Genomic DNA, 15,323 nt, shown 5'->3' on the forward strand with positions numbered 1-15,323 from the left:
GTCATGTTTTAAGTGATACACTGGCCTTCTATATTTGGACATTAAAACGGTGGTTTTATGTAAAGTCTAAAAACACATTGGAAAATCCTTGGATTCTTGAACATGTTGGCATAATTTATTAGTCTGTTATAGCCACCATAATTGCTATAAAGGCCATGGGAAAAGTGGTATAAATACTTAAGAACTCATTTCAGTTCATTGTTACTGCTAATAAACAGGTTTATTAAACAATTCTATTTCAGAATGGGGAGAAGTGGACAGAAGGAGCATGCAGACAGTGTGAGTGCCAGCAAGGCCAGGTTGTTTGCTTCTCACCATCGTGTCCTTCATGTCCTCTTGGAACCCTTGCTGTGAGTGTGGATGGAGAGTGCTGCCCACAATGCAGATCAGGTAGCCGTTTATTTTTACCTATTATTACTATATATTATTTGGCTCACAAGTATGCAAATAAGCATGCCAAACAGTGAATTAAAAGTAAATGTGAACAATATGTGCAGATAATGCCAACTTACACTCTTATTTCACTGACTTTAAAATGTTTTTTTTGCTGAGCTTTAACTGCCCCATGTGACATCCATTTGTGAACCACAAATTTCCTGCTCTGCAACAGGGATGACCTTTTAATTTATTTATTGCATTTCTTTAATCCATACACATTTACATAACTTTATTCAAGTATTCCATTTCCTTGTAAAAGTACAGTACTGCTTTTATATAATTTAATGTAGAACTAGTGTAATGGTAGCATAAAAAAGAGTCAATTTGTCTGTAGTCTACCCAGAAAACTCCTTTCTCTCATCTTCTACCTATTTACTTGGCCACTCACTAAATTGAGGAAAAATTACTGTTGTCTGCTGGGAATAAAAGGTAGTGTTTTGTGTATAATTCAACATGTAACATCATCACTAAACTGAGGTAAGCTGGTGGTGGTATCCTGTGCTAGTGGAGCTCTTTTTCAGCAGAAACTGGGGAATAAATAGCAGGCAGACCTGGTTGGTTTAAAATTTTGAGTGTGGGAGCAATTTCACATTTCATTACTTGAAAGGCTCTGGTCCCATGCACAAACCAACATATTCTATTGACCACTCCAGACCAATTCAGCAACTTTTTGGACTGTGTATACAGCCAAAATGAAAGCCTCTCCAGTCTAGACTATTGCAATGACTTTATAATTCAGGTGGTTTGGGACTTTTTCAGGCCATTAATGCCATCCTCTCCTGATGGGTTTGGATAGGCCCCTGTTGTTAGCAGATCCTTCATCTGGGGGCAAAGATCTGATCAGCCCATTTGGCCCACAACCTGGGTGCCTAAATCAGCAGTTGCCTCCAAATAAGTACATAATTGTGTTAAGGGCGGTTAATACATATACAAAAATTAAAATTTTATAAAACACAGAAGACAGTAACAACAGCTGCATCCAACTGAATTAAATGTCACCATTGTTTAAGAGTATTAGAGAACACTAGGTTAGGTACTTGCCTACAAGACTTTAAGGTCTACAGTTTTTGTTGATCTTATATAATACTGCAACATAAGAGGTATTAAAATATAACGTAACAGAAGAAAAAATCCACTCTTCAGTGCACGTCTCTTTAAAAAACTGCATTTTCAAAGAAACATTTGTTCTTTACGCTAAATGATTCACTTAGCAAAATCAGATATTTAATATATCACACAGGTGTCAAATATGTAATAAATCATACAGGTTTCAAAATGCTTATGCTGCAATTTGTATTCAAATTCATGGGGTAAATATCAGCATATGGTTAAAAACTTTACCTATGAAAACCATTTAAGTGAAAATAAACCTTAAAAGTTACTGGCAGCATTTGTTTGGTCTATTAAGCGCATAAAAAATGCATTGATAGAAACAGATCTTATCCTTATCTCTACACCAGTACCAGTGAGTTCAGCGTAAATGGAAATACCTTACAGGGGATAAACAATGTAGAGTGAACTTTTTGGCATTGCATTACTCATTAAAATAGGGTCAAGTTTAAAAATGCCATCAATTTGTAAAGGGTGCCTAGAGATTAAACTCTACATTCATTAGTTGTTATGTTCATAGTCTTGGTCTTTGCTCCATCTAACATAGACTAATGTGTGTGATTGCCTCTTACAAACCTACGTTATTTTCAGCAGGTGTATATAAATGCTATCAGCAATGAAAGAAAAAAAAAAGAAGCTATATATTTTATAGTGCTGCCCTCATGGTTATATGTTTTTTTCACAGAAGAGTATGAATCTTGCCATTTACAGCTCACTCCTTTATGCCTTGTTCTAGATCACTGCAACCCAGACTGCTTAACCTGCTCTCAGTCTGTTGAACACTGTGAAATCTGCCGTGATGAGGCTCATTTGCTCCAGAAGGGACACTGTGTGGTCAACTGTGACCCAGGCTTCTATCAGGATGGCAAAACATGTCAAGGTACAGATGGACAAAGGAGTCTTCTTAAAGCTATACCTTTTTAATTTTCTTTTATGAAGAATATTAAGACCTGATTGTATAATTACTGTACTTTCCTTTTTCCCATTAACTGTGATGAAATTATAACTGACTTCTTTTCAACTCACTATAACCCTCCAATTGTGACATGATGTTTTGTGCTCTTTTGACAGAATGTAAAATGTCCTGTTCCAGCTGTAAGAATGGATTAGTGTGTACATCTTGTGTGGGATCCCTGCTGCTGAAACATGGCCAGTGTGTCCCCAACTGTGGAGATGGCTACTTTCAACAACGTCATAGCTGTAAAGGTGAAATAAAAATAATTTTATTTTAAGTGTGTGTGCTTGTTTAGGATTATGAATAATGTATTTAATTTTAGGATTTATAGTATTCATCAGATGCGGTGTTAACCCCAGACAACAGGCCAAAAATGTATTTTCTTGATAATCAGCATTTCTCTGAAGAGTTTGATTGGCTTTTGCCCTGATGAAATTTGATCACATCTTTGCTTGTCTGGTAGAAAAATAATTATTATTTTTCTTTATTTATAATGTGCTAACTTATTCTGCAGTGCTTTATATAGAGTATTTATCTTTTTATTGTGTCTATTCGTGTTTACTGCCTTATATTTCTTCTTTTATGCTATCAGCATGTAAGCCAGTAGCATGCATTTTTATTGATAGATATGTAGCTGAATGTTTTGCCATATGCACTTTGAAAAGATGAAAGGATTTCAGAAATATTCTATTCCAGCTGTATGTTATCTACATTTTGGACTAAATTCACTCTTTCATATACATAAGTATATAAGTAAAGCCCTTCTGTCTTCATGTCTTTCTAGTATTATACCTCATAGAAAGTATAGTATTATACCTCATTATTTTGCTTTACATTGTTGCTAGTAGAGACTGAATGCAATGTTTTTAGCTTAAAGCTTGTATGTAATTGTGCAAGCAGACTTGTCATTGCTGAAAGTCTCTGGGAAATTTTGTTCATTGGTTCTCATGGGAATAAATCCAATTTGCTTTAGTTCAGCTTGGTTGAACTGATTGCATAATATAAAGCTGGTAGAGAATGCTTTGCGTTCCAGAGTGCTCATAATTCATTGTCAACAACCTGTACAGAAACACCTTTGTTAACACCTATAGTATAATACAGAATTCTCTTTGCCTTAAGTGTTGACTTTTGATGTGACTAAAGCAATTACAAGTATATAACATTTACACAATAGGTTTGTTATTGTTGGCAGCTTTGTTGCTGCAACTTATTTTTAGCTACTGATCAGGAATAATAGATTTCATTAATTTTTAAACTTCAGTTTTATTAAAAAAAAGTTCTCTTTAATAAAGCTTTTACAAAACGGTTATTTCAACTGTTCCCAAGTAATAACAGTGATAGGCCAAAAAATATTTATTTAAATAATATTTATTAGATGCACTGTGGCTGTGATGGCATATGTATTAACCTGTACCAAGTTGAACAAACACACATTTATTATTGAAGAAACACTGCTCAACAAAGTAAATGCGTGCATCAACCACATAAAGCTTCCTATAGTGCCCTAAATTATTCCATGCTTCATTGCCCACAACAAAATTGTGTTTTTGTCTGTTGTGCCAAAAATGTCATATCTAATACTGTGTACTCTAAGTCCTATGGAGTGTAGGGACAGGAATGAAAGCAATCTGAATGTCACAAGGCACATGAGTACCATCTTGAATGGTACTCCTGCAGATTTCACTTGCCATTATATGTCATACAGTAAAGTGAATAGTCTTAACTAAAGAACTACTTTGTATGTCTGTTAAAACAGACATAGCAATGTTGTTTTGATAGTCCAGGGCAAAAAAAGTACACCGGTTTTCATTCCCCTCTACAGATTGTTACTAAAACATAGCATTACTATACCAAAGGTATATTTAGGCAGTGCTTAAAAGATACATACAGAATGCTCTGCATCTTAAAGCGGGAAATATGCCCATGGCAATAAAGTCATAAAGTAATACACTCTGAGTCCAGAGCACATAAAAAAGGGAAAAAGATTAGTGGCTTGGTGAACAAACTGATGCATTGCCATTTCCAGATAACCATGTGAGTGCTTGGGTGGACAAACTGATACATTTTGTCAATTTCCCAGCTGCCCCTGGTCATGTGACTTGTGCCTGCACTTTAGGATAGAAATGCTTTCTGGCAGGCTGCTGTTTTTCCTTCTCAATGTAACTGAATGTGTCTCAGTGGGACATGGGTTTTTACTGTTGAGTGTTGTTCTTAGATCTACCAGGCAGCTGTTATCTTGTGTTAGGGAGCTGTTATCTGGTTACCTTCCCATTGTTCTTTTGTTTGGCTACTGGGGGGAAAAGGGAGGGGGGTGATATCACTCCAACTTGCAGTACAGCAGTAAAGAGTGATTGAAGTTTATCAGAGCACAAGTCACATGACTTGGGTCAGCTGGGAAATTGACAATATGTCTAGCCCCATGTCAGATTTCAAAATTGAATATAAAAAAAATCTGTTTGCTCTTTTGAGAAATGGATTTCAGTGCAGAAGTCTGCTAAAACAGCACTATTAACCGATTAATTTTGGAAAATTTTTTTTTCCCATGACAGTATCCCTTTAATTTGGATCTTCATACCTTATGTCTACAAGAAAATCATGTAAACATTAAATAAACCCAATAGACTGGTTTTGCCTCCTAATTATATCTTAGTTGGGATCAAGTACAAGATACTGTTTTATTATTACAGGGAAAAAAGGAAATTGTTTTTAAAAATTTTGATTATTTGGATAAAATTGAGTCTATGGGAGACGGCCTTTCCATAATTCGGAGTTTTCTGAATAACTGCCTGACACTTAGAATTACAAGTTGCACACCAATCAGTTTGACACAACTTTTATCAAGAATACAATGAAAATAAAGCTGAGATGTTGCTTGAATATTTTGCCAAGAAATACTTTTCTGCTCACTCTCAAGACACTTAGGTGCCTACTTTGTTTTAAGCAGCATCAGTCTATGTAAATAATCAGAATACCAGTAGGTTTAATGGCTTTTTAGATAAGTAGAGTCTGAAGTGTTACTATAAACGCAAAATAAAATATCTGTTTATTTAAGGCTCTATAGAAGTGGTTGCCCAAACTAGGATTTGCCAGCACTTGTAGAACTCTTAAAGGAACAGACACTTATTCTCCACTCAAACGTAATTCAGGATGTCAAATGTATTGTTATTTATGTGGAGTCCCCATAACCCATGAAGCAAATATTAACTCTTATATATTATTTAAGTTACATTGTAACTTTAGACTGCAAAATCTTAAAAGCCCCAAATGTTACTGGAGAAATCTGTTTCAAGTAAAGCTTATTAATTTGGTTAAACCTGTTCACCACTGCCACATACTGTCATGCATTTTTTGGGGGTTTGATTTGCAGCAGCCACCCTGGAGCTATCCAAATACTAATGGTCATTGGAGGATCAAAATCACAAAACAGAACAAGAACATCTGCCTTTCTCTAACGCATTTGCCCATGTTTATGCAGAAGTAATGATAACGCTAATATACAAATACTGTGCAAACTTGCCTCAGTGCAGTAACCAATACCAGCAAATGAGATGTTGGTTATAATACTAGCAGCACACTAAAGCTTATTGCTAAATGGTTTTTATGAACTATTGCACCAGGGCAGCTTCGAACAGTGATCATGTGATCATATTTAAAATACACCAGCAAGCAACACACTAAGATATAAGGGCAAAGTGCATTTCAAGCATCAAAGTTATCAATCTCAGCAATATAGTACATGTCCGTGTGGGATGTAGTGCTGTGTGCCTTATTTAAAGGATTGCATTAAGAATATAGTTGCTCATTTAAAAATAATACTGTAATATAGAATTTAGGCTTTTTCGCACTGCCAGTGGCCAAATGTTTTCCCTGCAATATCATTAAGGCCAGTGGTTTGCTAAGGCTTAATCAGGGCAAAGTAATGAATACATAACAAGACAAATGATCCCAATAAACATGTTTAGGAGTAATATGTAACTTGCCGTATCCATTTGAAAGCATTGATCCTCTGTGCAGTTTGTCTTGGAAGCCACTAAATCACAGTTAATTCTCCTGCGTCAGATAACCCTTTAATTCTTGCTGGAGGCTTTTGGGTTACCAGATGGCACCCATTGTGATAAAGTATAGAAGAAAATTGTATAGCCCTGTTATTCTAAAAGCTGATATAGTAGCATTGAGAAAAATTTTTTTTATTGTCCAGTCCAGTGTGGAGTCATAGTGCATGCAGATAATATTCACTCTCTGCATATTTGCAGTTCCGCCATTCTGTTTTCATCTGCACTCTTTGTCTATGAACAGTAATAACTCAGCTATGAGTTTGACCATATTATAAGGTTTCAGGATTACATTTACAAGGGGAATGTGTGTTCATTAAATGCATCATGAACATATACATATTATATAGAGCACCTTTACATAGTAACATAACATTTACACCTATAAACAATGAAATCTTACTGAGGTAGAACATAATATCTGCATGGTGTTAAAAGTATGTGTCATTTTATTTGATCCCTGAACAAATGCGCAGAAAGGCGCAAAAAGCCTACCCCTTATTTTCACAGGTTTTTAAACCTTCCCTTTTAACTATGTAACCAAATAAATGGTTTTCTTTTCCTATTTGAAACTAAGGTCCGTACTGTATAATGTTCTACTACTGCTTTACTCAAGATTATAGGTATTGCTGATACCCAGACCGTAAACAAAAACACTCACATTTGTGTATATGTAATAGGGATGCCCTGAATCCAGCATTCGGCCTTTTTCAGCAGGATTCAGATTCAGCCGAATCCTTATGCCCGGTTGTACCGAATCCTAATTTGCATATGCAAATTAGGGAAGGGGAGGAAAATCCTGTGACTTTTTGTCACGAAACAAGAAAGTAAAAAATGTTTTCCCTTTCCCACCCCTAATTTGCATATAAAAATTAGGAGTTGGTTCGGTATTCGACTGAATCTTTTGCAAAGGATTCGGGGGTTCGGCCGAATCCAAAATAGTGGATTCGGTGCATCCCTAATATGTATGGGGAAAGATCTGGTAAAGAAGTGCAAGAGTCCTCTCCTGCTCCCTAAATGGGAGGTGGGCCAGAGGGAGGACATCTACATTCTCCCCGCCTCCCCTCTGAATACAGTATGACAAATACAGGCAGCGTTGGGGCTAGCCATAGTTATCTCTAAAACAAAGAGTAGAGTTCTGCAGTAATCCACACAGTGTAGACAACAGGATGCAAAGTAGGAAAACATTGCAGATTTAGCCCTGATTTTTGCACTTTGCACCTTGTCTTTCATATTGAGCCCTAATATCTCTGTTCATATACATTTCATACGGCCCAACTTTATATAGCAAGACTTTTGTATATATTTTATGTGGTTTTCTGTTTATGAAACTAACAGAAGTCAACTAAGGACACACAGGATATATATAGTGGTGTTAATGGTGTTTTTTTCCCAGGGGCTGCTAATTTAAATAGCATAATAATTCTATAAAGCGCTGGCTACAGACTCTGCAGTCACAGCATGGATTTGTGATCTTGGCATATGAAGCTATTTTGTAACACACCGATTAGTTTTACAGTTAATATGTTTGCCCCTAGGTTGCACAATTCTTTCCTTACCTGGAAAATTGCCTTTAACATGATTAAATATGACTTAGTCATTTTATTTTTACTGGCCTATCTGTCTTGGAAACTCATTAAACTATGTAAAATAATTGTTTAGGTATTGCTGTTTTAATATGAATTGCAGCCCAGATCCCACTGGGGTTTTAAAAGTTACATCTTTCACTGTCTGGATTGCTAAGGATGATGGGAACATGTGAAGGGCTGTACTGTTCTTTTATATGTTATTTCAAATCAGAAATAATGTTGCAAATGTAGAATAAATTGAGAGATTTTTACTCATCAATAGTAACCATTGTTAGCATTCAGTAATAAGATAAAGCAGCCGCTAACTATTTCTTTTAATGTTGGTGGGCTTTGATATAAGAAAGCATTTCAAATGCTTGTCTATGTGTACTAGGAAGCTTGCACCAGTGAGATTTAGCTATCTAGCACCCAGCAAGACTTTGATGCAGTCAGCTGTTTCAATGACTATGTTAAGCAGCCTAAAGATAACCATGCTTTTAGATGTTTATGTGGATTAAACCCTTACTTGCACCTAATGTGCTCAAACTATATTTATTTTTTCTGCTTGAAATAAAAATAGTTTCTTTCTAACTGCCCCTCATTCAGCATGTCATGCATCCTGTTCAATGTGCCATGGTGCCTCAGAAGGTGATTGCATTACCTGCAGGGACCCCTCACAGGTGATTCAAGCTGGCAAGTGTATAAGCAGCTGTGGCCATGGATTCTACATGTGGAATGGAACTTGTGCAGGTAGGTTTGCTGTTTTAAATTAACATATTACCCTATGTGAACCTTGTAAGGTGATACGGGTGTAACTGTGCTGACAGCACCTTCCAAGAATAAATGCCTCTATTAATATAGCATGTTGCAGCATGGTAAAAACAAATGTTCCGGAACCATGTGAATAAAGACACACAAAAATAGCTAGACTTGTTGATATATTTATCTGGCGTCATTTAACAAATGTTTTGTCTTTATATATCATGCTAGCTTTTTTTTCCTATTCAAAGAGGAGATGTAGAGTAACCGGAGTCATATGCAGCCTGAAAAAAAAAATCCTGTGTTTGCTTTATACACACCCACACAGGTTCACATTGGAGTGAGGAAAAGCTCATATATTTTATCAGTAAAAAAATATTGTTTTTTGGTATTCTGGTAGCACGGCACACATCCAATGGAATGAACACATTTCCAATTGCATAAAATAGGCTATTTAGGTGTTGGTTTAAACAAATCACAAAAAAAACTTTTATGGTGGAGATTAATTTTATATAATCACTTTTCCTGTTGTCAGTACCTTATAAAATGGTCTCTCAATTTGACACACAGATGCAATTTGCTTACCAGGATTTTAGGAGACACGGGACAAATGCAGCTGCTAGTGTGGCCACACTTAAAAAATGCAAATGTTGTGCTTATTGACACCATTCATTAAAGGCCTCTATTATGTCTTCTGCCCATTGTGTTGACCATTAACATAGTAATGTACTTGGTCTTTTCCCTTTAAATCTGATAAAAGATCAGCAAATTATTAGCCTGTGTATGGGAAAAATTGGCAAAATATGAGTTGCATAGGTATGAAAATTCCATCGGATGATGATCACATTGGCTTGTTTTTGCTGTCCTTGTCTTGACGGCCTCCTTAGGCTTAAGTGAATGATTGATTATTGGCTGCAGGGTGGTTAAATCGGGCCCAGATCCTCTTGCTTGGCCAGATCTGGCAGTATATAACCACCTATTATTCTATCCTGGCTTCTTTATTTTTCTTCTCAGTACCTTAATTTTTTTCTGACCATCTCACCCTCTCTCTCGCCCCTATAACCTTACTGATCATTTATGTCACATCCATATACCACTCGTCTCTCCACTAAAAGACTACATCTGTCTTTCTGGTGGACACAATTGTATATACCTAAAAATTTGGACCTCGAATAAGGCTAATTATCTAATTAAGGCTCAATAATCTAATTAAATTAACCGCTGGCTACATATACACTAGTACTGTATATGATGGGACACAGGATATTCATATCAGGCAACCCAATAAAAATCTAGTCATGTATGGCTGCACCATACTGGTACTGTGTCATTCTGGTTTACTTAAAATTTACCATTATGTGACATCCCACGATATTGACTGCTATTGTTGCATTCCCTAGTGAATTGGCAAATTGTATTTTCCTGTAATATAACTCTCTTTATCTGGAATTGCAACAATAAAGCACATAATAATAATCACTTTGATGTTCTATTATTCATATCAATTCCATAGTATGGGTAATAGTATGGGTTATGGCACTTTGTGCTGTGAGTGACTAGGGCTGGCAAGTTTTTCCTCTTCTTTGTGACCATTATTTGGCTCATTGAGCAGCACAAAGCAAACCTGAAAAGATCCTGAAAACTGACACATCTACTGGTCTCCAGCAAAGGAGAAACACTGTATGTTGCTTGATCGCTTGGTGTTGCGCTATTGTCCATCAGACTATCGAATGAAGCATGCTGCCAAGACAGTAATGTCTCCTGAAAGTACTTCATTTACTGAAGTATGGGCTGGCAAACGGGAAAGAAATGCTTGCTGGTTTCCTGGGATTTACTAGGTGGGTTGATAGGAAAGCTAAACGTCAGCAGTAAATACATTTTGGTACATATTTGTTGATAATGGAGAGTGGCTGGAAAGTGGCTTACAAAATCATTTACTGTATTTGACTTGAGAAGACAATCAAAATGCAGTTGTAATTCATGTTCAGCCACTCAGGGAGATGGATCAATATAAAAAGATGTAACTGAGGACTTAAAAGCCATTGCCATGTTTTGTATTTTGAAAGAAAAGGAATTTTCTTTTTTTTGCTTTTTTTTTTAATTGACTGTGTCATGCAGACATTGCACACAGAATCATATGGCTGCTCTTTAAGCAACAGTACATTTTATTTCACAATGTTACCCAGTCAGCTGGCAGAATCATGCCTAAATACTATTATGGTTAGAAAATGAGAGAGTTGTAAGAATTATTTTAGTGTTGAGTTAAGTGTTACATATATAATAGCTGTTACTCTCCAACTGTTTTGATGCACAACTGCTCAATCAAAAGCTTGATTACAGACAGCATTCATAAATCTCATTTGGGCTGTAGAACACTTAAAAATATGGGCATAAAATATCCAAAATAATTCGTAAGTCTTCTTTTTTTAGTACATATTATTAATTAGCAGTCCTGTACAGAAGCGTTTTTGTCTGGAGATCACTGACTGCAGCCTCAGCAGTCCCAGGCATTGCCGTTGAGTCTCTTTCATTTATAAATTGTGGGAGTTGATGTCTTTAAAATGAAGCATATGCAGAATGTCTGAAATTCTCATAGTTCTTTGTTGGTTTAATGTTTAATGAAGTTTAATTATATGGTGGGCTATGATTTCATAGTCACAGCATGTAAAAACAGGTGGGTATGGTGCAATTATTGTGAATAGCTTGTGTGCATTCTTCGTTATAGATTGCTTTGATTATCACAAGGATTTTGACTGGGGCTAAAGTAGTGTTTCCTTAGATACAGTAATACTATACATGGCAATCCAAAGCCAGAAAAACACATTTTCACAGCTATACAGTAAACTTGTGTGTGCTGGTATTTTATAAGAGTAATTAATATCCAGACATCTTACACTGGATTATTCACTACTTTCCACTAGAATATGCTGTAGTATACCATATACTTCAACAAGGATACATTGTTCCCTTTCCCCAGGGTTTACTTTGATCTAATAAATGGGGTAACATTTTACTTTTCACACTTTTCCTGGAGGAGGATCAGAGACAGGATAGGCATCCCAATAAAAATCTAGTCATGTTTGGCTCCACCATAGCGGTGCTGTGTCATTCTGTTTTTTTTTTAATTTGCCATTATGTGACAAATGCTTATATCCCACAATATCGAGGGCTATTTGTTGCATTACTTAGTGAATTGGCAAGCTATATTTTTCTGGAATATTACTCTCTTTATCTGGAATCTGGAACAATAAAGCACATAATAATGATTACTGTACTGCTCTGTTTATCACAACAATTGAAAAAAAAAAAACCTCATGTCATAGTATGAGTTATGGCTCTTTGTGCTATGAGTGATAAGGGCTGGCAAGTTTTTCCTCTTCTTTGTGACCATTATTTGGCTCAGTGAGCAGCACAAAGCAAACCTGAAAAGATCCTGAAAACGACACCTCTACTGGTCTCCAGCAAAGGAGAAAGCACAAGTTGCTTGATTACTTTGTGTTGTGCTATAGTCCATCAGACTATTGAATGAAGCATGCTGCCAAGACAGTGATATCTCCTGAAAGTACTTTATTTACTGAAGTATGGACTGGCAAACGGGAAAGAAATGCTTGCTGGTCTTCTGGGATTTACTAGGTGGGTTGATAAGAAAGCTAAACATCAGCAGTAAATACATTTTAGTACAAATGTGTTGATAATGGAGGTTGGCTGGAAAAAAGTGTCTTACAATATCACTTACTGTATTTGATTTGAAAAGACAATGGAAATGCAGTTGTAATCCATGTTCAGCCAAAAAATTTAACCAAGGTCTTTGGCCATTGCCATGTTTTGTATTTTGAGCAAACAGGAGTTTTCTTTCTTGCTTTTTTTTTTTAATTGACTGTGTCATGCAGACATTGCACACAGAATCATACGGCTGCTCTTTAAACATCAGTACATTTTATTTCACAATGATATCCAGTCGGCAGAGTGTTGCCTAAATACTATTATGAAAAAAAAGTTTTGATGCACAACTGCTCAATTAAAAGCTTGACTACAGACAGCATTCATAAATCTAATTTGGGCTGTAGAACTCTTAAACAATATGGGTATACAATATCCAAAATAATTTGTAAGTCTTCTTTATTTAGTACATAGTATTAACTAGCAGTCCTGTACAGAGCGTTTTTGTCTGGAGATCATTGACTGCAGCCTCAGCAGTCCCAGGCATTGCCATTGAGTCGCTTTCATTTATAAATTGTGGGAGTTGATTGTCTTTAAAATGAAGCATATGCAGAATGTCTGAAATTATCATAGAAGTTGGTTTAAAGGAAAACTATACCCCCCAAACAATGTAGGTCTCTATAGAAAGATATTGCATAAAACAGCTCATATGTAAAACCCTGCTTCATGTAAATAAACCATTTTCATAATAATATACTTTTCTAGTAGTATGTGCCATTGGGTAATCATAAATAGAAAATTGGCATTTTAAAAAATAAGGGCCGCCCCCTGGGATCATAGGATTCACTGTACATATACCAACAAACCATACATGTTAGGTCACATGAGCCAATTAACAGAAAGAGTTGTGTCTTTTGCTTCCACACTTCTTCCTGTTACAGTTAGAGTTGAAGTATTTCTGGTCAGGTGATCTCTGAGACAGCACAGAGACCATCACAAAATGGTGGCTCAAGGCAAGAGATGTAAAAGGGCAATATTTACTTAAATATATATTCCAGTTTGGTAAGATTCTTTAATATGCCACTTAATATGGTATGAACTATCTGTTGCTTAAGTGTTCAATTTGGGGGTATAGTTTTCCTTTAATGCTAATAAAGTTTAATTATATGGTGAGCTATGATTTCATAATCACAGCATGTAAAAACAGGTGGGTATGGTGCAATTATTGTGAATAGCTTGTGTGCATTCTTCGTTATAGCTTGCTTTGATTATCACAAGGATTTTGACTGGGCTAAATAGTGTTTCCTTAGATACAGTTATACTATACGTGGCAATCCAAAACCATAAAACCAAATTTGAACAGCTATACAGTAAATTTGCGTATGCTGGTATTTTATAAGAGTAATTAATATTCAGGCATTCAGGCATCTTACACTGGATTATTCACTGCTTAGAACTGTCCACTTAAAATGTGCTGTAGTATACCATATACTTCAGCAAGGATTCATTGTTCCCATTCCCCAAGGTTTAATGTGATCTAATAAATAGGCTGGGGTAAAATTTCACTTTTTACAGTGCTAAGTTTAATCAGAGTATTACAATAGCTTTTACCTTATTTAACAGAGACCTGAAATGCCCTTGCTTGTGTACCACATCTGACTCTTTGGCTTCAAGTGCCAAAGGTAAGCAGAATTGAAAGCAAGCAGAGCACCCCCACCCCTTTATACAGTATGTCACACAAGATTTCATTATGTAAATAAATGTATACTGTTTTTTAAATTTTTTATTAATATATATATATATATATTTTTTTTTTTTTGTGGAAAAGCCTGTGACGCTACGTGCCAGTCATGTTTACCTGATGGCAGATGCTTTACTTGTGCCAAGGGCAGAAAGTTTTACAGAGGTACCTGTGTTTTGGAATGCCCTGGTGGCTATTATGCAGATTCTTCTGGATTATGTATAGGTAAGACATTCTGTTAAGAATATATTATTTGTATGTTTTTTATAGTCGTGTATAAAATTATCTGTACATTCTTTTTATTTATTATATGTAAGACATAATCATTGATCAGGGACCAGTCTTTAATGGACCAACCTGCAACACATATGTGCAACAGTGTTGGAGGAATAGTTACACTGGGGGAAGTTGGGGTAATGCAGTTGGGGAGGGGCTTTACTGGTATTAAAAGTTTGTCTCGTGTGTATAAATTGTAACATAGCTTAACATAACTATTTACTGTACATATCTAGCTGATCTGATATTAATCTATGCCATATTAATGATTATATTTGTACTGATTCATATTTACTTTGCTTTAAACATGCCCATGCACATTTTACATTGATAGAAATTAGTAATCAGCACTCAGTCACTTAGTGAACAAACATCATTCCAACCATAGTATGCTTCATAATGTAAGCTTAGGCATTAACCACAAGATACTGACACATAGCATGTACTTTCATTATGGAGTAGCTGATAGCACAGCACTTCAGCAATTCATTTGTTTGCAGCCAGACTCTCTGTTGTCAGTTTTCTTATGTTGCCTGTATCTATCTGGAACATCTCCAAAGCTATTTGTTTCAGATTTACGAACAGTGTTTGGCTGGCAAGCTAAAATGGCTTCAGACTGCTTTACTCTTCTTAAGAGGGTCATCAATATCCCTTAAAATAGCCACACTGCAGACTGTTCTCATAGATGCTGTAGGTAGTGTCACCTCTGCTATAGTAATATTGCATATCAAGTGGAATCCAGTGCTTTTTATTAGCAGGGATAA

General features: G+C 36.0%; 1 protein-coding gene across 3 annotated transcripts in view; it reads left to right on the forward strand.

Annotated features, from left to right (window-relative positions):
- Window positions 1-15,323, forward strand: part of fras1.L (Fraser extracellular matrix complex subunit 1 L homeolog) — a 269,516-nt gene that overhangs the window by 121,948 nt on the left and 132,245 nt on the right. For all 3 annotated transcript variants that reach the window (XM_041591087.1, XM_041591088.1, XM_041591086.1), the window contains 5 exons: window positions 243-390; window positions 2,285-2,428; window positions 2,620-2,754; window positions 8,730-8,873; window positions 14,371-14,508. In XM_041591087.1, coding sequence (XP_041447021.1) covers window positions 243-390; window positions 2,285-2,428; window positions 2,620-2,754; window positions 8,730-8,873; window positions 14,371-14,508 — 709 coding nt within the window. The remainder of the gene's footprint in view (window positions 1-242; window positions 391-2,284; window positions 2,429-2,619; window positions 2,755-8,729; window positions 8,874-14,370; window positions 14,509-15,323) is intronic.

The sequence above is a fragment of the Xenopus laevis genome, chromosome 1L (assembly GCF_017654675.1).
Source record: "Xenopus laevis strain J_2021 chromosome 1L, Xenopus_laevis_v10.1, whole genome shotgun sequence".
NCBI lineage: Eukaryota > Metazoa > Chordata > Amphibia > Anura > Pipidae > Xenopus > Xenopus laevis.